The sequence below is a fragment of the Daldinia loculata genome, assembly GCF_022478755.1.
Source record: "Daldinia loculata strain CBS 113971 unplaced genomic scaffold F4817scaffold_22, whole genome shotgun sequence".
Taxonomy (NCBI): Eukaryota; Fungi; Ascomycota; class Sordariomycetes; order Xylariales; family Hypoxylaceae; genus Daldinia; species Daldinia loculata.
The window spans coordinates 366,431-393,330 of record NW_026054876.1 but is presented as its reverse complement, the minus strand read 5'-3'; the positions used below and the strand labels follow the sequence as shown (position 1 = coordinate 393,330).

Sequence of the window (26,900 nt, the reverse complement as noted above, 5' to 3'; positions counted from 1 at the left end):
ATAAGAGTCGGGCAAGGTACATGACGTATGTACCTACCTAAAACCTAACTCGCACTAGCGCATCTCCACATGAGCCCAAGCTTCCGTCCTATCTGGGGTAGACTTTTTTTTTTTGCGGTCTTGTTTGTAACGGTTCAATACATGTGAGTTGGAACCAACAACGAGAAAGCCTAGCAACTCTCCATGTTAATTATATCGAGCAGGTGTTCCCCATGGAGCTCGGGAGCAATACCGTCATTAGTGTCAATTGGCGCTAAAACACAGCGTCGTTTTGCACCTCTTATCGTCATAAGAAACCAACTTCGATATAAGTCCTACTCAAGGAAATCAAAATCTCCATGTACACTTAAATGGAAAGCCATGGAGAGTAATATGCACGAAAAAGACGGTGTCCGAATTGCTTTTGAGGGCTGTGTAAGTTTACTCCTAATAGACTATGATATACTTCGTACACATATCTAATTCATAACCGTGTAGGGTCATGGCACACTCGACGCCATCTATTCCTCTGTGGCTGCTTCTTCTAAACAGAGAGGATGGGATGGTGTAGATCTTCTCATCATTGGAGGTGATTTCCAGGTAATATATCATCCTATTCTAAGTCTCACCTGGTCGGTAAAAACTAACAAGAGGTATAGTCTGCTCGCAATGCAGCAGATCTCTCGGTCATGGCGGTGCCGCCCAAGTATCGCCAGCTCGGGGACTTCCCGGCATACTACAGCGGTGAAAAACAGGCACCATACTTGACCATATTCATCGCTGGAAACCACGAAGCCAGCTCGTACCTGTGGGAATTGTACCATGGTGGTTGGGTCGCGCCAAATATCTATTATATGGGGGCTGCTAACGTGCTGCGCTTTGGCCCCGTACGGATTGCCTCGATGAGCGGTATTTGGAAGGGTTACGATTACCGCAAGCCGCATCACGAGCGCTTACCCTTTAATCAGGACGATATCAAGAGCTTTTATCATGTGCGTGAGTTCGACGTGCGCAAGCTCTTGTTGCTCCGGGAGCAAGTCGATATTGGATTGAGCCATGATTGGCCAAGGGAAATAGAGAAACATGGCAATTCCTCTGCATTATGGAAGATGAAACCTGATTTCAAGCAGGAGAGCCTTGACGGCACTCTAGGGAATCCGGCAGCTACATACGTTATGGATAGACTGAGGCCGGCGTACTGGTTCTCTGCACACTTGCACTGCAAATTTGCTGCTGTCAAAACATATGAACCTCCAAACGACGCCGAGACATCTTCTAATGAACTGGCGGCGAAGCAGGAAGAAGCTGCACCGGCCGCCTCGGAAGAGGCTGTCGCAAACCCCGATGAGATTGACTTGGATATGGAGGACGACGAAGACGGCCACTCTCCAACGAAATCTGCCGATGTCGTTAACTCTACACAACCCACAAGCACAACCGCAGTAGGCGGAGTATCTGATGAACTTCGCGCACAGCTCCCAGCATCATTTGCCGGACCGGCGCCGTCCCAACCTAAGGTCATTCCGGGGCAACCTGTCCCACCCACGATAACAAATACCACCACTCGCTTCCTTGCATTAGACAAATGTCTACCGGGACGCAAGTTCGTTCAACTTTGCTTTGCGACACCCGTTGACCCCTCAAACCTAACTACGTTTCCACCATCGACTAATCGAAAACAGCGCTACCGTCTACAATACGATCCGGAGTGGCTTGCCATAACCCGTGTCTTTGCACCACATCTAACCATAGGTGACCCTACGGCTCAAACGCCCCCTGACTTGGGTGAAGCGGCATATCAGCCAATGATAGATCGCGAGCGCGTCTGGGTAGAGGAGAATATAGTCCGCACCGGTAAGCTAGACGTACCTAGGAATTTTACTCTCACCGCTCCGCCACACCGGCCAGGAGTCGACCCTGAGACGGTCAAGTACCAGCCGGACGAATACACGAACCCTCAAACCACGGCCTTTTGCGAATTGGTCGGTGTGCCAAATATCTGGGACGCGAGCCCTGAGGAAAGGGCGGAGCGAAAGGAGAAAGGGCCGTCGCCTGTAGCACCAAGGGTTAATCAGGGCGGCGGGGGTTCTAGAGGAGGAAGAGGTGGTGGTCATAGAGGTGGTTCCAATAGAGGAGGACGGGGTAGAGGCCAAGGTGGTGGTCGAGGGGGATCCCGGGGTGGGTGGAAGAAATGATGCTAGATCACGCAAATATCTGTTCGCAAAGAATTATTACGGATGAGGATCTTTATAATTATATGTATCTGTCACGACTTTGCTCACTCAACAGGATCGGGTTTCCGAGGAAAATGTATTTATAAAGCTCAAATCATAAAGTGCCCTGAGAGGTGATATTTGTATTACTATCCACATGAAAAAAAAGAAGTTACATAAATACGCACAACCAATAGATTGACATGAATGAAATTGATTAGAAAATATAATTCTACTATAGAGGGTCTAGTAGATTTAGTAGATCTAGTAGAGATGTATCCCCTCCTAAAAAGCATGGTCTCTACAGAGAAACACAAGCCACGCAGAGTGACGGGGGATGATATTGATCTCCCATCCGATATAGACATTCAACCCACGGAAGAGTTAAGAGTTGAACGCATATGCTTAGATGGGTTATGTTGGTTGAGAGGCTTTGCTCTCTCTACGTTGGACTTACCATCGTATTTATCTTGGCAAAGAGTGAGTTTAGTTATGAATATCCAATTTCATTCATTTAGTCTTCGTCAGTCATTACCTCTACCTGGGCCTAGAAATAAGCATTATCGTAATGGTCGTGTGGTGGTATCATAACGCCAGTAAACGCCGGTCCCGTCCCATACCCAGTAACATACTGCCTAACCTCGCTGCAGTCGACTTTCATCTGGTTGTTGCACAACCTAGGTCGGCTCTGCGGGTAGGAGAAACATGAGTGAGCTTTCAGTTGTGGTGGATGGAACAGCTAGTGTCCTTACTGTCGAGTCCCAAGTAGTCCGCAGCCATCAAGAGCTCGAGGCAGAGTTCTACGGGGATTTCCATATCCGGAACGTCTTCTCTCTGTCGGTTCTTGTACCAGTAGTGGAAGTACTCGACAACCTTCTCGAGCACCATTCCGCTATGAGGCCAAGTCAGTCCCGGGGTTTGAAAATGGCAGCTGATAGGTAGTTGAAGGAATAAGTGTCTCAGATCAAGTGTAGTTGGCTGTCATTCAGACCGTATTGACGGTCTGTCAGTAAGAACACAGCGAAATTTTGTGATTCATCACTGACGATGCATATGAACGCGAATAAGGATAATAACCGGGATTTCTTGACTTACTTGATCTCTTCGAAGACACACCGACCGCTCCGTGCCTCGGAGAATTGGCCTAACACTTGTAAGTCCTTTTCCCGGGGATTCAAGTTTCGCACCAAGAGGGATTTGCTATACTCTTCGGATCCAGCATGCTCTTTATCGCAGGGCTGACGAGGGCTGCCTCCCGAAGCACAACAAACTCGAAGCCATCACTGGAGACTAGAGTTACGAATTTGTGCGGACTGAAACTGCTGGTGGCCATCTTGAGAGATATTCCGCAAAGTTCTTTGGGGGTGCTTGCAGCTTGGCAATGCAAGAGGATGAGTTGGATGAAAAGAAGAATAAAGAGGCGGCTGGTAAAAGAATTTTTTTGAGTAGGAAATAACCTTAGCGTGGAGCCTCAAACGCCTCAAAACCTGGTGGGACAGGTGGGGGCTGCCAGTGGCAGAAGTGGCTGGTTATTATAAAAGTGGAACCAGAAATGCACAATCTTCCAAGGAAGCGGGATAAGCAGGGATAAACTCATGCCACTAAACATATTAGCGCGTCTAATTGGCTTATTTGCCTCGATTGGAAGGTGGGGCTCGACTTATGCAAGCTGAAACGGTGAAACTATGAGTGGAGTTAAATCGTTGCCCTGTCGACGTTCTAATTGACCTTTCTATTGACGTCTGACGAAATGCATGAGCCCGATCAACCAACCATTGCGACCAACTCAGCCTCAGACATCCACAATCTGCCCCCCAAACCAACCTGCTCGTAGCTCTGCATGACAATCCCGTTCTTGCCCTTTTTTAACAAACAAGTCCTCGAATCCAGACTTCGATCACACACAAAAAAAAAAGTCTCACCTCCATTCCATTCCATCTATTAATCCTCTCCATTGTTCGGCCCGCCGAAACACCTCTACATTGTATTCGCCTAATCAACGGGGTTAAAGAGGGTTACGTGACTTAATAGGACAATTAGCCAGCATATACATCCGGGTCAAAAAAAAAAAAAAAAGTACTTTACACGAAATTACTTGCCACGGCGCACCGGCATGGCTAACTACCAATATCGCAATTCCCAGTACGGCAGCCAACCTGCGAGCGAGAAGTACGATAATGGTGTTCAGAGACGGCCGACGGGCAAAGAAGGGCGTAACACGCGGTCCAGCGAAGGCACAGTCAGCACAGTCATGAGCGCGTCGACGGGTAGAGAATCGTCGGGGACGCACGTCACAGACGCACCCGCATACTCCAAGAAGATCGTAGTAGTCGGCGACGGCGGCTGCGGAAAGACCTGTCTCCTGATCAGCTACAGTCAAGGATATTTCCCCGAGGTAAGATATATATATGATGTGATAGATAGCCTTGATAGCCTTATCATACATAGCCTTAATTTCCCCCCCCACGGGGAAATTATTCATACTTCTCGGAAGCTAACGTTTGGTCTAGAAATATGTCCCGACTGTCTTCGAAAATTACATCACATACCCGACTCACCAACCGAGTGGTAAGACCGTCGAGCTTGCGCTGTGGGATACCGCCGGCCAAGAAGAATACGATAGGCTGCGGCCGCTGTCGTACCCGGAGACAGACTTAATATTTGTTTGCTTCGCCATCGACTGTCCCAACTCCTTAGACAACGTCCTCGACAAGGTTAGTCTCCAGCCGTCCTCATCGCCTCCCTACGATGGATATTAACATATGATATAGTGGTACCCCGAGGTTCTCCACTTCTGTCCTTACACACCTCTCGTCCTCGTCGGACTGAAATCGGACCTGCGGAACAAGAAGACCTGTATCGAGATGCTCAAGACGCAAGGCCTTACGCCTGTCACCACCGAGCAGGGCATGGCGGTCGCCAAGAAGATGGGCGCCCAGTACATGGAGTGCAGTAGCAAGGAGATGACGGGCGTAGATGAGATCTTCGATAAGGCGATCCAGACCGTAGTGGCCAACGACCGGCGTAACCTCGAGGTGGCAATGGCTGCGGCTCCCTCGTCCGTTGGCGGCGGTAGTAGCGCCTCGGGCGGGGGACGAGACAGCGGCGGGATCCCCGGGATCCGTACTTTTAAGAAGAAGAAGCGGAACTGCAACTTCTTGTGAAGGGCGACGAGGTAGCAATTCTTACTTACGAAGGCTGAGTGGGCATTTGGATGGATACGACGACGGAAACACAAAAAGTCCGGTTAATGATCAACTTTTGCATGACATCATATTGTTTATTTTATTTTGTACGCTTTCTCAACGACGCTTCTTGTTACGATAGCGGGAAGGATAGGTAAGGATCGCCGTTTTTATGTTTTATTTTTTTTCATCATCATCTTCTTTTCGTCTTCGTTTCCTTAGAAGAGAAAGAGACAGAGAGAGAGAGAGTTCTTGCATACAAGATTCTTCGACCACGGCGTTCCTGCGAAAGTGTTCCCTTTAAGTATAGGGTCTAATGACTAGGGTTAAGGAGGGCAATGGTGTTTTTCTCGACGTCGTCGTCTCGGCCCGGCTGGCTGGCTGGCTAGCTGGTCGGCTTGGTCATTTCTGCGAATAAGCTGATGCGGCCGGCGCATTATATTTTCTTTAAGATGAAAGAAGGAGGGAAGGATGAAAGGACAAGAAGAAGAAGACAAGCCCCCATTTCGCCAGTTGTTCGCCGAGGAGGGAGGGAGGGAGGGAGGGAGTCAGGCAGGAAGGATTGGACCTGAAAACGAGTGGTATCACCATTCATGTTATACCGAGGGATCTTTTCCTTTTGTTGCGCGAGTTCTTCTTGACTTGACATGGCATGGGATAGGAAATAAAGAAATTCATAATAACTCTTGGACTTGTGTCTGCCTTGTGATTGTGTGATTCGTGATTTGTGATATGTTCCTGTAGTGTGCCGTGGCTAGGTATAGCCATGGCGGGTATCGTCATGATAAATCATCACCCCTCCCCCTAATCCTATGCGTGGTCATTATCCCCTCATCTTCGTGATTTGTACTCGGCAATAAACTCTGCTATTTTCCTCTTCAGCTTTTTCTAGCCGCCGCCGATTCACCGCTTTCGTTCTCGTTCCGATCATGTTGCCCTTGTCCCTCGCCTTCAGGTGTAGCCTCCTCGGGATCTTTCGCCATGACGCCTTCGAACTGCGACCACAGCGCCTCTACGGATGAGAACTCATTGCCAACGGCGACTACGGCCTCGAGAGATCGGTTCAACTTGTTGATGTTGGCGAGGACGTGCTCGAAGCTCTGCAAAAGGATATGGTTAAAACTAGTAGGGAAGTAGGCTACGGCTGACAAGAGGGGAAAATGGGGAATATAGGTAGGATACGCACCATAGCTATCTCACCTATCAGCGCCTCACGCTGCTGCTCAAAATAGGTCTTCTCGCGGGATCCAGCCGGCGTCGTCGAGCGCTGAAGTGACTGCTGGTTGGATGCCATTGTCAAGTAATGACAGTAATTGGGGCTTTACTGATTTCTTTACTTCCTTCTTCGGTTTAGATGAGACATGCGAAGTCTTTGTTGTTTAGGTAGATATGTGGTAATGAAATTAATTATTTCTCTGGAAACGGAGGTAGACGCGCTGCGGCGCGTAGGTGGAAATTGAGGGGTCCGATTGGAGATTGGAGACTTTGAGATTTAAGTACTTGAGTAATCCGTAGTTGGGGTTGGGGTACCTTAGTATCTAGAACCCCTCACTATCCACTTTACCCTAACGTCACTGTTGGTTCCAGGAGACAATACATACATGCAACTATCCGTGTTAGGTCTTTATCTACTATATACCTCCTAAGTAGGTACGGAATACCTGTCAAGATATCCTTTTAAATTCAAGAGCTTAGCCAGTAACCAGTTATATAAATCAATTCGGTATCTTGGAAGTTAATTTTTGGCAGAATCAAGTATAGGCAAACAACTCCATAAAGCAAAATTCATATCGTGTTAACTCAGGGTGCACACGTCACCTTTTAACTCTCTTCGCCCGCTACGTAACGGACAGTGATTCCAAAGTCCTACTATACAGATCATAACGCTACCGTGAAATACGGTGCTACATTTCCATGGTCGACCCCTTATCCATCCTTACCATCATACATGCCCGGGCCTTGTTGTCTATACCCTTTGGTTCCCTGTTCATCAGTCCTTCATGCTGTATGAAACGACGTGAAAAATCCTCTCCCCATAACGCCTTTGTGGTGGTATCAAGAACTTCAAAATTGTGCGAAGGGTTTTATAACTTATGTATAGTGCGTCATCATAAGAAGTAATCAGATGGCCCGCGTCGTCCCGCGGGTACATGCCTCATATCATCAGGCACAGCCGAGAATATGCTAAACTTCGGGTCCAGGTTCTTATCAACTGACATGATAGAAGCCACGTTTCCACAACGATAGCAGTAGTTTGGCGCTGACCAGACCGTAACAACCGAGTTTTGTGGGAAGTGATACTATTCCATTTGTTAGCATATATTCCAAAACCATGAACACGTCGACAGAAAAAGCCTTACCTTGTAACCTTCGTTAACAAGCTGGTGGGCACGGGCAATCAATTTCAATCCATTGACGTGGTTGAATTCCGTTGCTACCTTGTCACCAAAAAGCCATCCTGCGCCTCGCGGGCTGATAGCCCAAGTCTCGACTTCTTCAGGATCGCTCCAGACAAGATCACAGAAGGCGCCCTCGTGCGGGATCTCCTGTGCTCGGGCCACCACGCGGATCTGGTCAATGGTGCGGATTTCTGGACTCAGACCTCCATGAACACAAAGTATTTCACCATCCACAATGGCTGCTAGAACTAGGAAATCAAAGACTTGACAGCAAGATTTCCAAACAGACGCATTTCCGTATTTTTGTTGGCACTCTTCGTAAAACCCGTATACCTGAGTGATCTGACGAGACTCATGGTTTCCACGGACGAGGACAATCTTATCCGGATATCTGATATATGTTAGAATAGAGACAATGCAATATATACTATGCAGGAACTTCTTACTTGGCCTTCAGACACATGAGTAGTGTGAATGTCTCGAGACTAAAATATCCTCGGTCCACAAAATCGCCCAAGAACACAAAACGGGTATCAGCATTTACGACTGGCGACGTAGAGTCCGAGGGATTGCGCAGGCCGGAATCGTTGCCTTCTTCTTCTTCCTCTTCCACATTAGTAGATTCCTCACTAGGCAGTCCCGGAACGTCTCCAGTTGTGGTTTTTGGCTTCTTTATCTTTTTCTTCAGCTTTGGATTTGTGATCTCTGTCGGAGGCTCGATATCGGCTGATGTTATGACAGCAGTGGAGGATGCGGGGGGTTCTGTGGCAGGTTGGCCTGGCATGCCGCCGCTGACGCGAAAAAGCTCGAGCAAATCGTAGAATTGTCCATGGATGTCACCACAGATGGTAACTGGAGTGATTACGGGTTGAATGTTTGATTCTAAAATCAACAGAAGTTAGATTGAATCTGCCATCTGCCATCTGCCGTCTGCCGTCAAGTTATGAAAACAAAAACGAGCATACCTTCCATCAAGACTTCCTTAACCATTTCGCAAAGCTCTTTCATGACTGGCTCGGGTAGATAACGACATTGTTTAGCTTGCTCGAGCCATTCGTCCAAGCCCGCACCAGGCGTCAGCTTTGCCGGTCCCGGTTTAGGGACTGCAACACGTGGAGGACCCATTGCCTTGTCGTGGATATATACGCCTTTGGCACCTTGGCCTATAGATAGGATCGGCCTACTGCAAGCAATTTGGATACCTGTGGCTACAGGACCAATGACACCGGGCGCAATGAGAACAATATACTATAAAAAAGGGCGCCGCGAAAGGATTCTGTAATATTAAGCTATCGAATCGCTTTCAAAGCTGCAAATCGGATTTGAAGAGCCAGATTGGATATAATACTTCCTGAGGAGAATTGGTTCGAGAATTGTCAATTGTAATATAAAATTGTATAATATTCGCGTTTTATTGTAACAAAGGCTGAAGAGGGTTGAAGGACCAGGTTTCCAATAGGCAGAGGCAGAGGCAGAGTCAAGTTTGGCTGTGCGTCACTAGGATCGTCCAAGCTTGGGCCTGGGCCTGGTCGCAGACCTTTAGGTTAGATTGTAGACTTGATTGCGTATTCGTTAGGCACCTAATCTTTTGTCCGATGCGCAGTCCCGTGTTCAAAAGCAAGAAACTATGTCTTGGAGTACATTTTCGTGATAGGGAATTTGGTTGAGATGGGGGTCTTTCGCAGGGATCGGGAGCCGTCAACGTCCGAATCTCGAGGTTGAGGAATCAGAGCACCCGTCCACCTGCACCCTCGGCTGGGGCCGGCGTTACTGTTATCCCGGACTTTAGGGATGTCCAGGTCCAGGTACACCGTAGTACCGTACAGGTGCCCTTGCCAAGGTGTCTTATCAGTAAGTCGGATTAAGTCACGTGTGCAACTGTATTACCCCTTTTATGTTTATCAGCGCTGATGTTTATACCTTTTTGCTAGTTACATGATTCATGAATACTATTAAAGCCATGAATAGAACCTTTACCTATTAGTACCTTTGCCACGTGTAGAACTGCAAACAAGTTTGCTACATTCATCCAAATTTAAAGCCCCTAGCTGTAGTCTACATCTGTCTCTACGTGCTAGAGTCCATCAATCACCCTCCTTAGTGTGCTTAATGCTTATTCGCATGACCAGCATTCTGCAGTAGAAGTAGAATTCGTACAGGCCTTCTCGAAAGTCGCCTTCTTAGGATACGGACATATAATCTCATCCCTCGTCGTATTGCCTGACTGTTGTATTTTAACGGGACTTGCCTCGGGAGCCGTTCCATTCTCTACCCACAGCCGTAGCTGGTCGAACATACTCCCAGGCTGACCTCCGGCGCCTCCCCAACAATGCGCGAGTCCGGGGATGCGATAGTAACGGAAGAAATCAGAAGTTGCGTTGTCTAGTTTCATTACTTGCTTGTAGTATTTCAATGTACTGGCCGGTGTAATGGCTTCATCGGCCTGTTTTCCATAGTAGCGTTTGTCAAGATTGAAGTATATATAGAAAGGGGTACTTGCTAGGCCGTGGTATGTGATCATCTTACCACCCGCGTTTTTGAAGTCTGCGAGATCAGGATCGGTTGCAGCCATCGATGAGCTGAATATTCGCTGTAAGGTACGGAACATGTAGTCGAACTCCTCGTGTGTGACTTTCGTAATATTGGTAGATAGGTCCCTTAGAATAAAGCCTTGATACATTGCATGGAGCTGTTCTCTGCCATCGGGGATACACTCCCCATTCTCATCACAGGTCGTTGCGGCAATTTTCGCTAGGTCGGATCCGACTTCATACCCATACCACATGAAATCACCATTGGAGAAGCTGGGGCCATCCCACATAGCATTAGCATCAACGAGATTTTATAGGAAGACCTTGTCCAGTATGTCTCATTCACTTACGGCGTCATTCAGAGTAACATGTCCAAGATCATGGAACGCAACCAGATTCAGGTTTCCAGGGCTGAGAAGAGCCTATTCTGGAGACAGGGAACTTCCGATACCAGCATCTGTCGTTACAGCGGCGTACCCTTCCTGAACGGCGGCGGCCATGGGTCCGTATTGAATTATAAAGCGACCAGCTATCCATCCTCCGCCTTCTGGCGCGTATAGCCTCTCATTCTAGTCGTTCACGGGCAACCAAGTCTCAACATTGATGGTGTCATTTAGCCCTGGATGCGTATAAGTGACTGTAACGTTGCAGAATGTAGCATTTTGTACATTGTACATTGACGGCAGGCTGAGTATATCGCCAACCAGTCGGGACATCTAAGCTGTAATAGTTGACCAGGTTGGCACCCACGGAGAGGATTTCAGCACCGAAGAGTATCGGTGTCGAGAAAGTAGACGCCGTACAACTGTGGTCAGCTAATAGGTAAGTCATCTTTACGGTAATATGAGCAAGCCCACTCGTAGATCAAGGGATTTTACATAGAATCACCTTAGAAAGGTCGGGTTGCAAGTCTACTTGTATAATTTAACAAACAACGTCCGAAGAGATTAAATTTATATTTAACTAATTCTAACTACATCATCGACGTAGCATTTCAACTTATAAACTGTCAATATGGATTATCGTCTGTTATTCTCCACTGTTAAGCTCGGTAATAGCATCGCCTTACGCATTTTCTATGGTGAAGCGAAATTTCGTGAAGGACGGCTGCGAAAAGGAACGAATAGGGAGATTTATCCTATAACCTTGACCTGCCCAGGCTCCTGGTACTAGAAGAAAAGGGGGGGGGGGCATGAAGGGGGCTATGGAGGAATTTATCAGTACTTCTAATTTGTATATGAGATATCATCATGGGTAACTAGCGGTTTTATTCTCTCTTTCATCTTCCTATAGTTAGTTGGTAGCATTATTTTATAGGTTATTTTAATTCTTATGGTATGTCGCATCTCGCTACCACAGTACCATGGGGATAACCGCATGATGCCACGCCGGTCCGTTTCCGCGTATATCGTTTCTGCGTATAAGCCTTTGCATACAAATATTGTACAAAAAAACGAGTAATCAATTCTTTAGGCTGCCAATTTGTCGTCTTCTATGTCTATCATGAGCGATCATCCCCGAGCGAGGAGACCTCATAGGAAATCCCGTGCAGGGTGTCGTAACTGTAAACAGAGAAGGGTAAAGATGGGGGGTCCCTTTATTATAATTCACTAGATATCTGACTTGCATCATCAAATCGACATGCCGTAGATGCTAACTGGAGACGACCTATATAGTGCGATGAACTTAAACCAACTTGTGGGAGCTGTTCGCGATTTGCCATCCCCTGCGACTTCTCGCCAAATCCAGCAGGGAGCAAGCAGGGCGAAGATTTATTAAACAATGCTCCAACTCGGCGGAAGAGAGGTAGGCCACGTAAAGATTGGCCGGCTATCACAAGGGATTTCGGACCCCACGGAGAGATCTGTGAAAGCTCTGAAATAACAGCGCCTAATCTCGATCTATTATCAATTAAGGAGTCGACTTCCTCCCCCCATTTAACTGTTGATGAACTTGAACTATTGCATCATTATCTAACCGATGGGCAACTCAGCCAAGGAGATAAACTGCTGTGGCAGATCAAAGTGCCCCGTTTAGCCTTCACTCATCACTGCGCCCTCCATCTGATACTAGCCATATCAGCCTTCCATCTGACGAGACTAGAGCCAGATCGTTCAGAACACTTCAGGAGACTTGCGGATACCCACCATTCGATCGGGATCCGCCAGGCAACCCATCTTTTCCCTCAGCTTAGTACAGATAACTGCTCTGCACTATATGTGGCTTCAGCTCTGGCTTGTGCGTGCGGTTTTGCCAAAAAGCCGACGCCAGGGAATCTTCTAGTTGTCGCTGAGGACTGTGAGGTACCTTGGCTGGACTTATTAAGAGGAGTCCGAATTATCATCGAGAATATTGGCCTGGGGCACGTTTTCTCGGGCGTCTTAGGTCCGTTCCCGCCACCACAACCCGAAGAGCCATCTAGAAAAGAGGCACACCAGGTCGAGTTCGTACCATGGGAAGAGCCTCTGCAGAAGCTGTCGACACTTATTTCGGCCGCACCCGCATCGACCCGCAAAATTTATAATAGTACCCTCGGATGCTTATCGTGGTGTTTTCACGAAACCTATGGGACATCTGCCGCTCCCAAGAGTGAAATAATTGGTCAGTTTCGGGTTCTCATAGCATGGCTGTACAAATTAGATGAGTGTTTTGTCGGCTTCTTGTGTGAGAAACAGCCCACAGCCCTGATAATTCTAGCTCACTTCGCTATACTACTCAGTTCACTCGAGTACTGTTGGTTCTTAGAAGGATGGGCGAATCATGTTTCCCAAGGCATCGCGGACTCTCTAGACCCGTCATATGAACAATGGCTGCAGTGGCCAAGCGAACAGATTGATAAATCCATTAAATTGCGAAGGAATTTGGAGAAATACGCTAAATATTAAGTTATTAAAATATCGTTGGAATTGCCAAGTCAAATCCAAGTAAGGTAGGCGAAAGAGGGGGTGACTATTGATACACACTATTTAGTAATTGACTGCCTAGTTTATTGTAGAAACGATGGTGATAAGTTGACTCTGTACGCATCTTAAATCATGCTACTTTAAAAGATACCTTTTGAAAGGCGACAGTCGGACGAGGAATCGATTTAACAAATGCTATGGTTGAATCGCTTAATTCATGAGTTAAACCTAAAAACAACACACTCGCGTTTGGCGAGGCGAAGGTAAATGCGTAGTAGAGATACTAATACAGCCCTGCTACCGATTTCGTTACCTTAAGCTAATTGTACGAGTGGCGTCTATGATGACTCTCTGGGCGCTTTAACAGTTATTAGAGGGCTCCCCCAATTGCTATTATATAGTCCCCGACTCCTTTCGGAATTACTCTTCGCTAATACACCCTATACTGTACAAGTGTCAACTAATGAACATCCCCTTGGGGTCATGTCCTTGAAGATGCCCTTCATTGACCATGACTAACCCTTTAGCAAAAACACAGACTTCCAGGGTGATATTATGAAATCGCTGAATGGGTCAACTTCCGCAATTGTCCGAGAACGGATCATCGCGCGAATGGAAGTTGCGGTAACGTACAATGATGGCATTAGATTCGTGATATATATTCAATCGGCGGTAGCTGCAGTGCTTGGCTCAGTAGGCGGAGGAGGAGACGTTGCCGAAGACCTAACAGCTTCGTTTGTTGGGTTTGTACTACCTGCATTAGCTGCCCCTCCTCGACGACCTCTTCCGCGACCACCTCGTTTAGGGCGATCTGGTGGAGTTTCAATACTCGTCTTGTCGCTCGCTGGTTGTGTTGGCGTTGGAGTTGGCTTCTTGATATCCTTTCTTTCCAGCACTTGCACAGTGCCTTGTGCAACGGGAATAGGGCTTGCAGAGATAGCCTTGACCAATCCATCATGATCCCTGAAGTCAACATATGCAAAGCCTTTCCGCTTGTCAATTTCGACAAATGTAACTGGCCCAAATGTTTCCATGGCCTGTTTAAGCAACGGCTCAGTGACACCTTGCGAAGGGTTTGCGTGTTTCACAAAAGCACGCGTTGCCCCAGCAGTCACTAATGGCTGACTAGAGGCTTTCTTCTGCGAGGGACCTGATTTATTAGACGATGCGGCCTTACTAGCAGCCTTAGGGCCGGTTGGGGGAGTTGAAGTTGAGGAGGCCTGGGTAGCAGGCGCTGTGGGGACTAAGCCACTTAAAGGGGCATCGTCTTTCCTCTTGAGGATGACTGGCGTGGTGATAGGGGTGGATTTTGCTGTGTTACTTGCGTTATCGGTCCCCTTCCCCTTAGGTATGTCACTAGGCGCGTTTTGCTTGGTAGACTTTGAACCTCGAGACCGACGTGAGCCTTCAGCTGTTTGAGCTTTTGGAGCTGTCGGGGCGGATGGGGGTGCCGATGAGGAGGGCTGACTTGGCGCAGCTGGAGCGGTAGATGCAGAATTCTTGGTGTCCTTCTCCTTAATAACATCTACCTTGGCGGCTGCTTCCGCCTTGGCAGCATCCTGACGAGCTCTTCTATGGGCGCTTCCTGGGCTGAGACCAAGATCGCGCTGCAGAATTTTAGCAGCAGCGGCAATATTAGCCCGCCGACTCTTAGGTATTGCCTCTTCAGTTGTCTTGCTTGTACTAGCTTGAGCGGAGGTTGATTTAGTTGCCTCGGCTGAGTCGAGGGTGGTTGACTTCTTGGTGAGGAGCTTTACGGGCTCCTTAGCTTTCTTCTCCTCCTTATCAGCAGCTTTTTCAGCTTTCTCGGCCTTGGAGTCCTTTCCTTTTTTCTTAGACTCTTCCTGCCCCCCTTTCGGTTTACCACCCTGAGACTCATGCCGAGTGTGTTTACCGCTCTTGGTATTACTGGTGTCTTTTCCCTTGTTGGCTTTCTTCTCTTTCAGATACTCAACTAGAGGCGTGGTGGTTACTTTAGTGTCTGCCTTGCCTACATCATCGGCTTGTTCGGCATCAACTTCCCTCATGTTAGAATCATGAGTGAGGCTGTCGAGAAAAGCCATAAAATCAGGATCTTGGTCGATTGTACCTTGTTTAGAATCTGTACGTCTCTTCGTGGTGGGCACCTTCTGGTATATAGAAAACTCTAGATATGGGGGCCCTACAAGAGCTGGATCGTTGAAAGTTCGTTTCTCATCTTCCCAAGTTGACCTTTGAACGACCTCTGCTAATGCAGGTATGTCTTCGGACCGAACCTGTAGATAGCATCGCGCTGGCGTGGATGGATTCGACGGACTAAATATGCAAGAATAAGTGACTGTTTCTTCTTTACTATAGTTTTTATATATGATCCGTAAGACTCACTCCTGAGAGATTTGGCCCTCTTGAAATGTAGTCCACTCTATTTTCCCGTTTCCACTCTTCCACTCCTCTCCCAATATAGTCCGGAATTCGCCCTCTGTTATGCCTGGCGGGAGCCGGCGAACCAAGACTTTCTTTCCTCGAGGGGAGTCCTTAGCCTTGGTGGATTTCGGAGTCTCATTTGCCGCCGGAGTGGAAGAGACTGGCAAAACGCCATTAGGTTTTCGCGCGGTTGGAACACCCGTCATTGTGTATGCGATTATCGTCGCACTACAACTAAAGAAACTATTATCTTAGATTCGTCCGGAATCCCTTCGTTTGTCATAATTATAGTCGCGAACTGTTGATATTGCCTGTCATATGGAATTGGTTTTGGGATGAAGGTGGATAATAGGATGGATAGATGTTAATGATGTGTAATGGGAAAGGTAGAATGCAACTTGAAAGGTAAGGCTGAATTCTATCCCATTGACCCCACCTGCAGGGGAAGAGGTACCCACACTTTAGTGGGGTAACGATAAGATCAAAGAATACCTAAGGTATTATCTCAGTTTTCAGACCAGAATTCATTGAGGCGGGCTGCGCCCGCTTACGCCACGCTTTGCATGGCCCGTGTGTTTGTACCTGTGGGGCACGTGCGTAGATTTCAACGAATTCTGGTCTGAGGCCTGCTTGGGCCCAAGCACAACTTACTTTCCAATTTAGGGCTATAATCACCAATGCCATTATACCACAATATTATATTATTCCACAACACTATATTATATCTTCTTATTTTTATACGTCAGGGCTAGTAATAAAGTCTTTAAAGCCTTACAACTATTTTTTACTTGTGCATAACGTTTTGTTTTTATATCCCAGCTTAAAACGTGAAAAGTAACTTGTTTTCCAACCTGAACATTGATTATTTTTCAACAATAATATTTATTCAATGGACTATCTAGCTTTAAATTTAAACATTTCCCAATTACCAGCAAGTCCTACGCTTGAAAACCTTCGCAATGTAATCATCCATCTCGAAAGCTTAGACGAAATAACCAACCAGCTTACAACTGGTATTCCAATCCTTGCCGTTATCCAATACCTCTTCCACCACATACAGCTTAACTCATACAAAGAGCATAAAGATCAACTCGAATATGACTTTATACAAGCTGTGGCTACCGCTGTATTAAACAGTAACCGGGCAGAGGGCTTGACGAGGCTCCAACCAAGAGTTGGTCAGGTACGGGCGATCCAACGCATCGCCTTCCGCTACGGCGATACAATACTAGTTGCATGGACAGGATATGGAAAAACTATCGTCTTCCAGACTGTATCCATCATTATGCAGAAGACAACAACTATACAGCTATGTCCCCTTAAGCGGTTAGGCCAAGACCAATATAACGCCCTCCTTCAAATACCCAACGCACGACCACTACTTATAATAGACGAAACTGATAAGGTTAGCATATGTTAAACACTCTTAAACTAATACTTACTGTTTATTAGGGTAAATCTATGTGGGAAGACTTAGCCAAAGGGGCTTTTACCCACGTTATCCTCGGCCCGGAGCAAGCAACTCAAAAACAGTTCTACGATTTGCTTAGAAACGCCACGTTTAACCAACAATTGGCATTTGTAGCTATTGACGAGCTTCATATGGTACACCAATGGAAAGACTTCCGAACGTCCTATCCTAATGTATACCGCTTAAGAGCTATGCTGCCTAAAGACGTGCCGTGGTTTGGGTGCACAGCTACCCTAAGCGAGGAGGCAGAGGATTTTGCATTGCCTAGCGCTGGCTTCCGGCGGGAAGGCAATCGTAAAGGGGAGCTATCCTTTATCCGAGCTAGTGTTGACCGGCCTAACATAACCTTTGTTATATCCCCGTTAGATAAGGGGACTCTTCGTGACGATTACAGGCGGTTGCAGTTCCTGCTTAGTGGTATGAGGCGAGATGCTATCCAGGCTATTGAGAAAACAGTTGTTTTTATAGATAGCAAGGTACAGCTAACCGCAGCTCGCCACTATCTGATATCACAAGCTATGAACCTGGGGTTGTCTTCTTCTGAGGCAGAACGCGTTATCCGACGCTATGATGCAGATACCCGACCAAGCGACCAAGAGCAGCTATATAGGGACTTTGTTGAGGACGACTCCCCTTGCCGAATTATGCTAGCGACTGTTGCTCTCGGGATGGGAATGGACATCCGTGACGTAAGACGTGTTGTACAGTACGGGGCTGTTACATCTGGTGACCTAGCAGATCTAATACAAAGGTTTGGGAGAGCGGTTCGGGACGGTAAAACACAGGGCACGGCGTACTTCTTCCCGCCCTATTGGTATTTTGACCTATTAGGAGTGACTAAAGCCGAGGTGCCACCGCCGCCGCCGCCGCCGGAGGAGCCGAAAAAAGGGCGGGGGGGGCCGAAAAAGGGGCGGGGGGGGCCACGAAAGGTTATACCCTCGCAAAGCAATTTGCGGCATTTAGCAAGCGCTCAGGCCAGTGCATCATATACCAGCTCTGCTTTTGCCCCGCGAGACGCTGTATCTGTTGCATCATCTGCTGCATCGTCTGCTGCATCATCTGCTGGTAGCGATAATATGGCTCCTAGAGCAGACCCAACCCTCGGGCAATTTGGAAACATCTACCCAAAATATTGGTCAAAAAGCGATATAAAAGCCAGGGAAAAACTGCGAAAAAATCAACCCGATATCTATGGTTTCGTCAACGCTGTATGCTTTAGGGAATTTGCGTTAAAATTCTTGCAGCAGCCAAGGGGGGATAATGTTGAAGGCGCAAAAGCGGTTGCTATAGAAGTATGTTGTAACGGGTGTTATCACGAGCTAGGCCGGCTCCCTGCTCTTCCCCCTAAGCCGCCCCCCGAAAAGGCACCTTCGAAAGGAAGTAGGCCATGGTTTATATGGCAGGAGGTCGATGCGTTCTGCGTACAACAGGCCCAAGAGCTATATGCAGGATTGGGTTGTAGGATGAAGATACCGGGGGCGATTATTATGCCACGAAAAATCCAATGGAAAGTGGCAAGCATTATTGATCAGGCAGCCAACTCAGGCAATCTTGGCCAAATGGTCGACAATGCTCTGCTATCGATTGACCAAGAGCAGGAGGGACGCGTTAGGCTCGGGCAGGCATTATGCGCTTTGAGCTCTAAGATACGTCTTGACGCCGCAATAAAGCATCGACGCCACCTCGATAACCAAAGTGATAACCGGGCTGCCAAAGGAGCTGCGATAGTCGCATCTGCCTCTATACCAAGGGAAAAGCCGCAGGCTAGCCAACAGCACGCAGCCGTATCTCTTATGCCTAATAGACCTTCAGGCTATATAGGACCGTCGATCACTGGTCTTCAATCGACGTCTACCAACGCAATAGCAGCAGTATTATCTCCGTCGCCTAGCCTCCAACCTGTTGAAATATCGCCAGACCTTCATACAACAGCTACTTTCGCGCTTGTCATAGATGATATCAGACCACTTAAGCGTGGTAGGGCACCAACAGGGATAAATAGTCCATCGCAGGCGCCGCTGTCGAAAAAGCCACCGCCAAAAGGGTCTTAAATTCTTTAACAGGTAATTTCGCGTAATCGGTAGTCTCGCAAAATATCGGAATAATTGGTATTGGCTAGCATTAAAGGTTACTGTATAAATTAGATAAAAAAACAATTAATAAATAGATTTCAATGAATGCTGTTGGCATGGATGCTTTATTAGTTGTTGAAAATATGACGTTAAATTTGGGTGAAAAAGACGCGTTTGAGAGCAAGGCTGATATAATAGCCTTGTTACAATAATGGCATCAGGTGTGACCTGTGCGCGAAACGAGGCGTTTTATTGGTTGGATTTTTAAAACGAGTGGATATTTTTTTTCGAAAACTTTCATAAATATTTCGAGGCCTTTATTGTCATTTTGATTAACAATAGTCTTTTTGTAAAGTTACGAGAAAAGCATAAAAGATATATTTTTTATTAAACCATTTTAAAATATTTGGCAATCGTTTTCGATTTATATTGCAGGTTTAGGTTATGTATGCTACGGTAATAAATACAACGCATTGCTTTAACTTTATTAAATTTGCCATTATGGCTGCCTTAAGGCGATGCCGGAGGGCTTGAAAGGATAATAGGTCGATCTTGAGAGCTACCTAAAGGACTGCTAGATAAAGGACTCCTAGATGGGGGGGATGGGCTGATTAGATTAATAGGCCGGTGTTGGGATGATCCTACAGGACTTCTAGATGGAGGACTTCGAGATTGCGGGGATGGGCTTGTTAGATCAATTGGATAGCTTCGCGAATTTTCCTGATATCTTCTCGGCTGGCTCGGCTGGCTCGGGCTTCCAGCGACTGTTACACTGCTCTCACTCCCGGTAGATGACGAGCTAGATGATAGATTCATAGGGCTGTGTTGTGACCTACCAGCGGGGTTTTGCGATGGAGGCGGGGTCCGTATCTGCCAATACTCTCGCATATACTGGCGAAAGTTAAGGTCAGGAACGCGCGGTTCCCGTACTACTGTATCAGGCCTATGCCCCAATTCTCGGTGAAGCCACCCTAGCCATTGCTGTATCATGGACTGCTCGGGTGTTACCCCGTCATATGCCGCAGCCCAATCAGTTAAACCTCCTCTCATAAATACCCGTACGAAATCAATAGCTATTAAGCCGCAAGTCCACGAATTCTTTTGCGTTGTAATAGCAGCAATCTTACCGCGGTTGCGTGTGAAATCCTCAGGACTGTCCTCTGAGAGCAAGCCGCTTTTAATAAGCCATTCTTGCAATCGCTTTGCTATTAGGTTAAATCGGGCAATCCGGCCATGCTTCCACGAATCGGCAAAAAGCCAAGATTGGCTTTGGATATCGAATATCAAAACGCCAAAATGACCTTGGCCGTCAGGGAATCGGATAAGGTGTACTATTAGACTAGCATTGCGAATTTGGTCCCGGTTTTTAGCAGCGATTGCGGTAATAGAGTTATGATGTAGCATAGCTTCAGCAGGTGTCCAAAATAACAGCCTTCCGTTGCTTTGCGCAATTCGCTGTAAAAGTGGACGGAGCTCGTATTCGGATTGATATTCGCATCGGTCAATTCTTCCAATCATATTATAAGCCGAGATTAACGCGTCATACCAGTCTTCTAGTGATATACCTCCGACGATTGGAAGGCGAGATTGAGGGAAGTGCTCTTCCATTTTGCCTCGGCCCAATTCGTTACGCGGCATGTAGGTAGGTCGTTTAGCAACCATTGCATGAGGCCAGTCGACTATTTGGGTGGTAATATTGACGGGAAACGCCAAGCTGGTACCAGCTGGCTGGTAAACTCCACTTACATTGCGCGTATGCGATGGAAGCGCGGGTTTTGGTGGAGATGGCAGGGATGGTAAAGGCAGGACAGGGGATGAAAAGTGGATAGCTTCACTACCTAGCTGTCGATCAGATCGTCTGTGGCCGGATTCTATCACAGATTCAATAGAGGGAAGAGGCTGATTTAGCCCTCGGCTTCGTCGATGCTGAATGTGAGGAAGAGGCAGGTCTACTTCAATAGATGGGATAGGCTCATCAAGCGCCCGAGGTTGGCTGCGCCGATCACGCGCTGCTACGTTATCGCTTGGTGTTTGGTGAACAGGTGCCTGCCCGACGTAGCCTTCATTAGCTTTTGGCTTAAGCTTGCCATAGTCTGGCTGCGACTTCTTTTGCTGAGGCATCTGGTAATGTTAGTTAAGCGTAATATTGAAAAAGTGCGGTTGTTTTTATAGCTTACTTTATGCTATAGATCAGGATTTAATGTTAAGATATATGATGCTAGGTAATATATTTAGGTATGGTATTTTGCCTTAACCTTTAAATATAAAGAACGGGAAATATATGTATGGCGAGCGGGGTGTTGATGAGAGGGTATATTAGGTTGAAGGTGTTAAGGTAATGATATTTCAATACCAATAGCAGCGCTTATTTGGTAAGGAGGATAGGTTTTTCAATAAAGGAAAAGATAGGTAAAAGGTAAAGATAGGTAAAAGGTAAAGATAGGTAAAAGGTGAGGATTGGTTAGGGGGTGGTAGTTGAGGCCTGCCTTGTTAGTCGTGGTGGTGATAGCTAAAGGAAGGCGCATTTTTGATCTGTTATATAAGGTAGATAAGTAATAAATAAAGAAAAGGCAAAGTCCCGGCCGGTAACCTGGACTTTAATTTTATTGATGTAAATTTTTCTCGAGATTGATAATTGCCATTTTCCCCCTTAGGTAATTACGTATTATAAAGGCTATTGTATAATAATATAGCTATTAATAGCGAGGCTGAAATTGTGAGGTTAAGGCTCGGGGGGAAAAAGGCACGATACGGGCAGGCAGGCACACCCGGCCGCACCACCGGCGCCGGGAAAGCGGCCTTGCGTAACGTCACGCGAATTATCACGTAGGCGGGATTACGTGGTCGGAATCACGTATATAAGGCCCGCACCTCCCCGGCTCTCCTTCCAGGCTCTCCTTCCCTCCCCTCTCTCTCTTCCAAAGCACCCGCGTCCGCACCCCGCAACGCCGAAAAAAAGCTCGCAACACCCGACTCGCACCAGTCGAATAACCTCACCTGCCGTACCACCTATCGCGACAAAGGCCACAACACCACCACATCACCACCGCACCGCCTATCACAATACCGGCTACACTGCCTGCTACATCGCCTAACACCACCACACCGCCTGCCACAATACCGGCTGCACCACCCGGCGGAATGGCGGCAATGGACAAAGTGGTGGCCTCGGAGGACCTCGCCGCCCTGTCGAAATTGGCCAAGTTGGCCGCCTTAGCCGCCGCCGCCGCCCTAGTCGCCTTTGTCGTCCTTGTCGAGCTCGTCGTCCTCGCCGCCCTGGCAATCCTGGCCACTTTGGCCACGGTGGTCAGCCTGGTCGTCAAGGCGGCCATCGGCTTGCTTACCGCCTTGATCGGCCTCGTCGTCCGCGCCACCGGCGCTACCTTAAACGCCCTAGTAAAGTTGTTCGGTTTGATCGAGGAAATAGCTCAGAGGGGGGGGCGTCAAGCTCGGTGGGAGGGATGGGTTTGGGATTTGTTATGGGGTCAAATGTGGTTTTCTTTTCGAGTTAATTGTAATCTCGAAATAATTGTCATCAGCGTTTTTAGCAATTACCATAATAATCAACCCTGACAGCCCTCGAAAAAAAACACCGCTTTTGGTAATCTCGCGTTACACTCTACGTTCGCATGCTAATATATATTTCGTAATTTTCCCCTAAAAAATCCCAAAAATTTCAATAACTACTATGCACCAAAATACGTCGCCCCTCACCCAATCTTTCATTTTTTAAGCTTTAATATCGATAATATATTGGACATATATTTTTACGCAGCAGCAATGGCATCAAACGAGCAAATTTTACCATCACCTACTCTAAACCTGCTTGTTTCTCTTGGTTTAACCTGGACAAAGTCTCAAAAAACTGCTTACCTCGAAACCATCCGCACTATTACGCTGCCTAGGCTTAATGTAATCCAGGCCTCTGCGGTTGAAAACCGTGTAATCAACGAGCCTTACCTTCACCGGGACGATTTTTTGACTGAGACTCCTGCAGCTAAGCTATCTTGGGATGCTTATTGGGAAGAGACCTATCTTAGGAAGCCTACAGCGCGCGCACTGCGCCAAAATGTCATAAGATGCCATCCTCACCAATGGAAATATATCATCCAACCAAACGAGAGCGTCATTATTCGTGACGAGCATACCAACAAGATAGTATTAATCGTTCTGCGAGACCTTGTGCCTCACCAAAGCCTTGCCTCTGCCATGGAAGACGTCTGTGTAGAACTGGCGACGAAATGCCCATTCGAACGCCAAGATGACCCCGGGACTTTGGTTCATTTCGCTTATACGTGTGGGTCGCGGCAAAACTTTCAAATACAGTTAGCTACGCCGAAAAGAGGGCCAAATATGGGTCCCAATTACGAGCTTCAAAGCAAAGCGCAAGGGGTGGCAGGCCTTCTTTGGAATATGCTGCGCTGCCGTTTGCCAGACGAGATAATTGACGATTTTAACGACACCGTCCACCGCCACCACTTACCACGGATGGATATGATGAAAGCCCCGGATACCTCTTTTGCCTTCGAAATTGGAAGCCGAAATGTGAGGTTTCCAACTGGCACAGGCGCCGACTTCGAGCTTCCACCTCCTTCCGGCTTAATCAGTTATAACTATGCTAGATATACGCACAACGAGGTCAACGCCAACAACTGGGTGATTGGTTATACCACTCACGCGCCTGACGACCATACAAAAGGTGGCAATTTTTACTTGGCCCAATACGGCGTATTATTGCTCCCAGCCAGTAACACAGCATGGTCGTGGCAGCCAACTGATCATCACGGCACTACGCTATTTGAAATGACAGATATTGGAGAAAATGACTCCATAGGCTGCTCTGAGCGACGACTAGACGGTCAATATAATGTAGGTCTTTTGTTCGAGATATCAAAAGCTTTGCCGACTGCTCGTTTCAACACATCGTGGCTCCCAGAGATGCCTCGGACCCCCTCGCCAAGCAGACTAAAACTACAGACTAATCCGAAGGCGGTAAAAGCTCGTCGGGCTAAGCCAAAGACGGTTAAGGCTTACCCACCTATCAAAGAGCTAGCTGCCGGGGAACTAGGGGCACAAAAGCCGCAAAAGTCTCGAGGCCATTTCAAACAACCGCTTGAAAAATCTGAGAGATCTCGACGATTGGAAAGTGGTCACCACTTGCGACCTCAGAAGCCAGTATCGTATGTTGGGCTATGTTAAGCCGACGCAGCTTATTTTCATTTATTATACCAGGTTTTTAATCTGTATTACCTTTTTGCATTTAGGCTACTAATTGTCAATTATTAAATATCAGATATCAATTGTGCTATAGGTATACGCCCGCGTAAGCAATGAAATGTGCAAAAAGACGTGACGTAACTGTTAACTTAACCTATTTTAGGTTAGGCTCTTTTATCTTATTGGTCGAGTAGCCAATGTACTATGTAGTAGCTAAATACCTTGCTTTTATTGGTTAAATAGTTAGCGTGAAAGTTAGATAGTCCAAAGGTAAAGAGACGAGGGGCAAAGCTGTTGTTGCAAGATATTTGCACCAAAATTTGCTGTGAAGAATTTGCATCTTGAGCAACGACCTCGCTCATCAACCCGTATCCTTAACAGTACTATCCGCAGCCTCACAACGCAACTTGCAACAGAATTGACAGACAACCAGCAAAAATGGCCTATTTATATTGGCGTTTGCCCTCGTCCCAGGCGGCGCTACTCTTCTCCTTTTTGCCTTTGATTTTCACACTCTAAATCATCATCATCACCATTATCACCACCTTCATTTTATTTGCCTGTGATTCCATTCCAATAACTTACCATAACCTTCAATACCTACACGTATAATGTCGGCCCCGCCTCCAACCCCTGTCCCTTCCCCTTCTAGACCTGCCGCTAGAAACCGCGCCCAGATGATAGCCGATTTGGAAGCTCGGCTGCAGCGACTGGAGGGGGTAATGGAGGCTAGAATCCAGAATCTCGAGGGCGAGATGGGGGCTAGGGTGCAGACTCTTGAGGAAGAGAACGGCCGCCTTAAGCTGCACTTGGAAGAGCAGATTGCTGTGCTCCGGCAGCAAGAACGGGCGACCTCAAGCGACGTTAGGAAAGTCGTGCGGGTACTTGTATGCTATCCTTTTTATTTGCTGTTATCACCTCCCAACCCCGCAACATACCTCATATTACCTCACATTACCTTGCCGTACCTGGCTGGCTGTCTTCAACTGGGCCTTTTTACCGATATTGCTGCCCTTTTCTCGCTTAATCTCCTTACCTTTACCCTTCTTGATATAGCTGCCACTACCGGTGCTAGCCTTAACTCTCAATATCGAGTATGAAGAATCGAGTGGTTGCTTCTCTAGTTGCAGTTATATCGCAAGCCTTATTACCCCTCCCCTTTAGCATCCAGCAGTACCGCCATTTTAACAACAGGTAGGAAAACCCTTTCCGATTGTCGCCCGCCCTTAATATCCTCCAAGGCCCTGAATCGCCAGGCGGCCTGGAAGGCGCCTCAACATCCCGGGCCTTAGCCTGGGATGTAATAACTTCGCCGAATGCACGCAATGATCCAATCGTAATCCCCGACGATAGCGACAGCGAGGAAGTTCGGGAGGGGATTGAAGGAGAGGAGGTTCGAGAAGGGATTGAGGGAGAGGAGGACGACGACGATGATGATGGCGACGATGGCGGTGATGACGGTGAGGAGGGGCCTAGCACCAGCCATGTCCTCGCTGCCCCCGCTGCCCCCGCTGTCCCCGCCCAAGGCAAGGCTAAGGGCAAGGCTAAAGGCCAGGCCAAGGGCACGCCCATGACACCAGCAAAGGCAACCCCGAAGAAAGGAGGGAAGAAGTAGTATGATTCCAGCGTACTCGCGCCGCCAGCGCGGCAACAATAGCTAATGGGGGGGCCCCCCCCCCCCCCCACACTTTGTTAAAATGCAGCGATCCTTTTGATGGCCGTGCCTTGCTGGAATAGGGAACCTGGACTTGTCGTATTTTGAACTGCTTTACGTTATTCTTATATTATGTGTGTGTTAGCCCGGGTTCATCTGACCTTACTCTTACACCTAGGTAGGTACCTAACATACCTAACATACATATAACTAGTTATTACGAATATGCAAACACACAAACATACAAACACACCGAGACACATGATGTTAATTCTACATATACAAACACACATCTACTTAACCTAGGTATGTATATAGGATATAGGTAGGCTAGCCTCCAAATCAAACCAGAATGGTATAATGTAGGATATGGCTACCCGCCTGCTTGCCCGCTTGCCTATCCCCTTGCTTACCGACTACCTAACCCAGCTCACCTAGATACTTACCTACCTATACACACCCAGACACATCCAACATCCAACATCCAAACATCCAACACAGGCAATATACTATTATCACAATAAATATGGTAATGTCACACCCCCCCGTCCATCTCCCCCATGTCCACCCAAAGGTCCCAAAGCACTATTGCGGCACGGCGCATAACCACGTCCCGCCGGGCCAGACGGCGATTGGTGGAAACCCAATTCACGTCGTTGGCGTCTGGGGGGGGGGGGGGGGGGTTCGGCTGCGCTATTACTACATCTAGCATATGCTATCTACCAGCCTACCTACATACATTACCTACATAGGATTCGCGAAGCCTGGGTGTTGGGTATGTGTATGCAAGTTTCATGGGATACCTATGTATTGTGTATGCAAATAGGTATGTACCTAATGTTGGTTCTATGTACATATGTATGTATGTAATGT

At 47.4% G+C, this 26,900-nt stretch overlaps 13 protein-coding genes across 13 annotated transcripts; 6 read left to right on the top strand and 7 right to left on the bottom strand.

Annotated features, from left to right (window-relative positions):
* Window positions 1-118: 118 nt before the first annotated feature.
* On the top strand, window positions 119-2,390 carry F4817DRAFT_336658 (lariat debranching enzyme, C-terminal domain-containing protein). Its single transcript, XM_049303201.1, has 3 exons — window positions 119-414; window positions 478-579; window positions 639-2,390. Exons 1-3 carry the CDS (start codon window positions 184-186, stop codon window positions 2,172-2,174), a joined length of 1,869 nt encoding a protein of 622 aa, XP_049159478.1. The 5' UTR covers window positions 119-183; the 3' UTR covers window positions 2,175-2,390.
* F4817DRAFT_336655 (POZ domain-containing protein) lies at window positions 2,391-3,753 on the bottom strand. The gene is made up of 4 exons (XM_049303200.1): window positions 3,399-3,753; window positions 3,288-3,336; window positions 2,945-3,084; window positions 2,391-2,880 (listed from the first exon to the last, which is right to left on the bottom strand). The coding sequence occupies exons 1-4, from the start codon at window positions 3,523-3,525 to the stop codon at window positions 2,870-2,872; spliced, it is 327 nt and encodes a 108-aa protein (XP_049159477.1). The 5' UTR covers window positions 3,526-3,753; the 3' UTR covers window positions 2,391-2,869.
* Window positions 3,754-3,806: 53 nt separating this feature from the next.
* On the top strand, window positions 3,807-5,514 carry F4817DRAFT_99253 (ras-domain-containing protein). The gene is made up of 3 exons (XM_049308131.1): window positions 3,807-4,587; window positions 4,703-4,906; window positions 4,964-5,514. Exons 1-3 carry the CDS (start codon window positions 4,306-4,308, stop codon window positions 5,354-5,356), a joined length of 879 nt encoding a protein of 292 aa, XP_049159476.1. The 5' UTR covers window positions 3,807-4,305; the 3' UTR covers window positions 5,357-5,514.
* Window positions 5,515-6,174: 660 nt separating this feature from the next.
* On the bottom strand, window positions 6,175-7,247 carry F4817DRAFT_99268 (DASH complex subunit Dad1-domain-containing protein). Its single transcript, XM_049308132.1, has 3 exons — window positions 6,908-7,247; window positions 6,564-6,860; window positions 6,175-6,477 (listed from the first exon to the last, which is right to left on the bottom strand). The coding sequence occupies exons 2-3, from the start codon at window positions 6,669-6,671 to the stop codon at window positions 6,256-6,258; spliced, it is 330 nt and encodes a 109-aa protein (XP_049159475.1). The 5' UTR covers window positions 6,672-6,860; window positions 6,908-7,247; the 3' UTR covers window positions 6,175-6,255.
* On the bottom strand, window positions 6,991-9,555 carry F4817DRAFT_336647 (Metallo-dependent phosphatase). Its single transcript, XM_049303198.1, has 4 exons — window positions 8,742-9,555; window positions 8,223-8,658; window positions 7,738-8,167; window positions 6,991-7,677 (listed from the first exon to the last, which is right to left on the bottom strand). Exons 1-4 carry the CDS (start codon window positions 8,899-8,901, stop codon window positions 7,486-7,488), a joined length of 1,218 nt encoding a protein of 405 aa, XP_049159474.1. The 5' UTR covers window positions 8,902-9,555; the 3' UTR covers window positions 6,991-7,485.
* A 187-nt stretch (window positions 9,556-9,742) lies between these two features.
* F4817DRAFT_365190 (tannase and feruloyl esterase-domain-containing protein) lies at window positions 9,743-10,597 on the bottom strand (the record flags this gene model as incomplete). Its single annotated transcript, XM_049306838.1, has 1 exon — window positions 9,743-10,597. One exon carries the CDS (start codon window positions 10,595-10,597, stop codon window positions 9,890-9,892), a length of 708 nt encoding a protein of 235 aa, XP_049159473.1. The 3' UTR covers window positions 9,743-9,889.
* A 1,213-nt stretch (window positions 10,598-11,810) lies between these two features.
* Window positions 11,811-13,192, top strand: F4817DRAFT_358537 (uncharacterized protein; the record flags this gene model as incomplete). The annotated part of the gene is made up of 2 exons (XM_049306042.1): window positions 11,811-11,885; window positions 11,984-13,192. The coding sequence occupies 2 exons, from the start codon at window positions 11,811-11,813 to the stop codon at window positions 13,190-13,192; spliced, it is 1,284 nt and encodes a 427-aa protein (XP_049159472.1).
* F4817DRAFT_336645 (Smg-4/UPF3 family-domain-containing protein) lies at window positions 13,181-16,074 on the bottom strand. Its single transcript, XM_049303197.1, has 2 exons — window positions 15,575-16,074; window positions 13,181-15,505 (listed from the first exon to the last, which is right to left on the bottom strand). The coding sequence occupies exons 1-2, from the start codon at window positions 15,817-15,819 to the stop codon at window positions 13,873-13,875; spliced, it is 1,878 nt and encodes a 625-aa protein (XP_049159471.1). The 5' UTR covers window positions 15,820-16,074; the 3' UTR covers window positions 13,181-13,872.
* Window positions 16,075-16,276: 202 nt separating this feature from the next.
* On the top strand, window positions 16,277-19,331 carry F4817DRAFT_336642 (P-loop containing nucleoside triphosphate hydrolase protein). Its single transcript, XM_049303196.1, has 2 exons — window positions 16,277-17,018; window positions 17,066-19,331. Exons 1-2 carry the CDS (start codon window positions 16,503-16,505, stop codon window positions 19,133-19,135), a joined length of 2,586 nt encoding a protein of 861 aa, XP_049159470.1. The 5' UTR covers window positions 16,277-16,502; the 3' UTR covers window positions 19,136-19,331.
* Window positions 19,332-19,346: 15 nt separating this feature from the next.
* On the bottom strand, window positions 19,347-21,597 carry F4817DRAFT_336639 (uncharacterized protein). Its single transcript, XM_049303195.1, has 2 exons — window positions 21,334-21,597; window positions 19,347-21,277 (listed from the first exon to the last, which is right to left on the bottom strand). The coding sequence occupies exon 2, from the start codon at window positions 21,275-21,277 to the stop codon at window positions 19,667-19,669; it is 1,611 nt and encodes a 536-aa protein (XP_049159469.1). The 5' UTR covers window positions 21,334-21,597; the 3' UTR covers window positions 19,347-19,666.
* A 25-nt stretch (window positions 21,598-21,622) lies between these two features.
* F4817DRAFT_99166 (uncharacterized protein) lies at window positions 21,623-22,818 on the top strand. The gene has a single exon (XM_049308130.1). It carries the CDS (start codon window positions 22,298-22,300, stop codon window positions 22,727-22,729), a length of 432 nt encoding a protein of 143 aa, XP_049159468.1. The 5' UTR covers window positions 21,623-22,297; the 3' UTR covers window positions 22,730-22,818.
* Window positions 22,819-22,936: 118 nt separating this feature from the next.
* Window positions 22,937-24,509, top strand: F4817DRAFT_358535 (uncharacterized protein; the record flags this gene model as incomplete). Its single annotated transcript, XM_049306041.1, has 2 exons — window positions 22,937-24,178; window positions 24,468-24,509. The coding sequence occupies 2 exons, from the start codon at window positions 22,937-22,939 to the stop codon at window positions 24,507-24,509; spliced, it is 1,284 nt and encodes a 427-aa protein (XP_049159467.1).
* A 72-nt stretch (window positions 24,510-24,581) lies between these two features.
* F4817DRAFT_336635 (uncharacterized protein) lies at window positions 24,582-26,042 on the bottom strand. Its single transcript, XM_049303194.1, has 2 exons — window positions 25,572-26,042; window positions 24,582-25,260 (listed from the first exon to the last, which is right to left on the bottom strand). The coding sequence occupies exons 1-2, from the start codon at window positions 25,943-25,945 to the stop codon at window positions 24,921-24,923; spliced, it is 714 nt and encodes a 237-aa protein (XP_049159466.1). The 5' UTR covers window positions 25,946-26,042; the 3' UTR covers window positions 24,582-24,920.
* Between the last annotated feature and the right edge of the window lie 858 nt (window positions 26,043-26,900).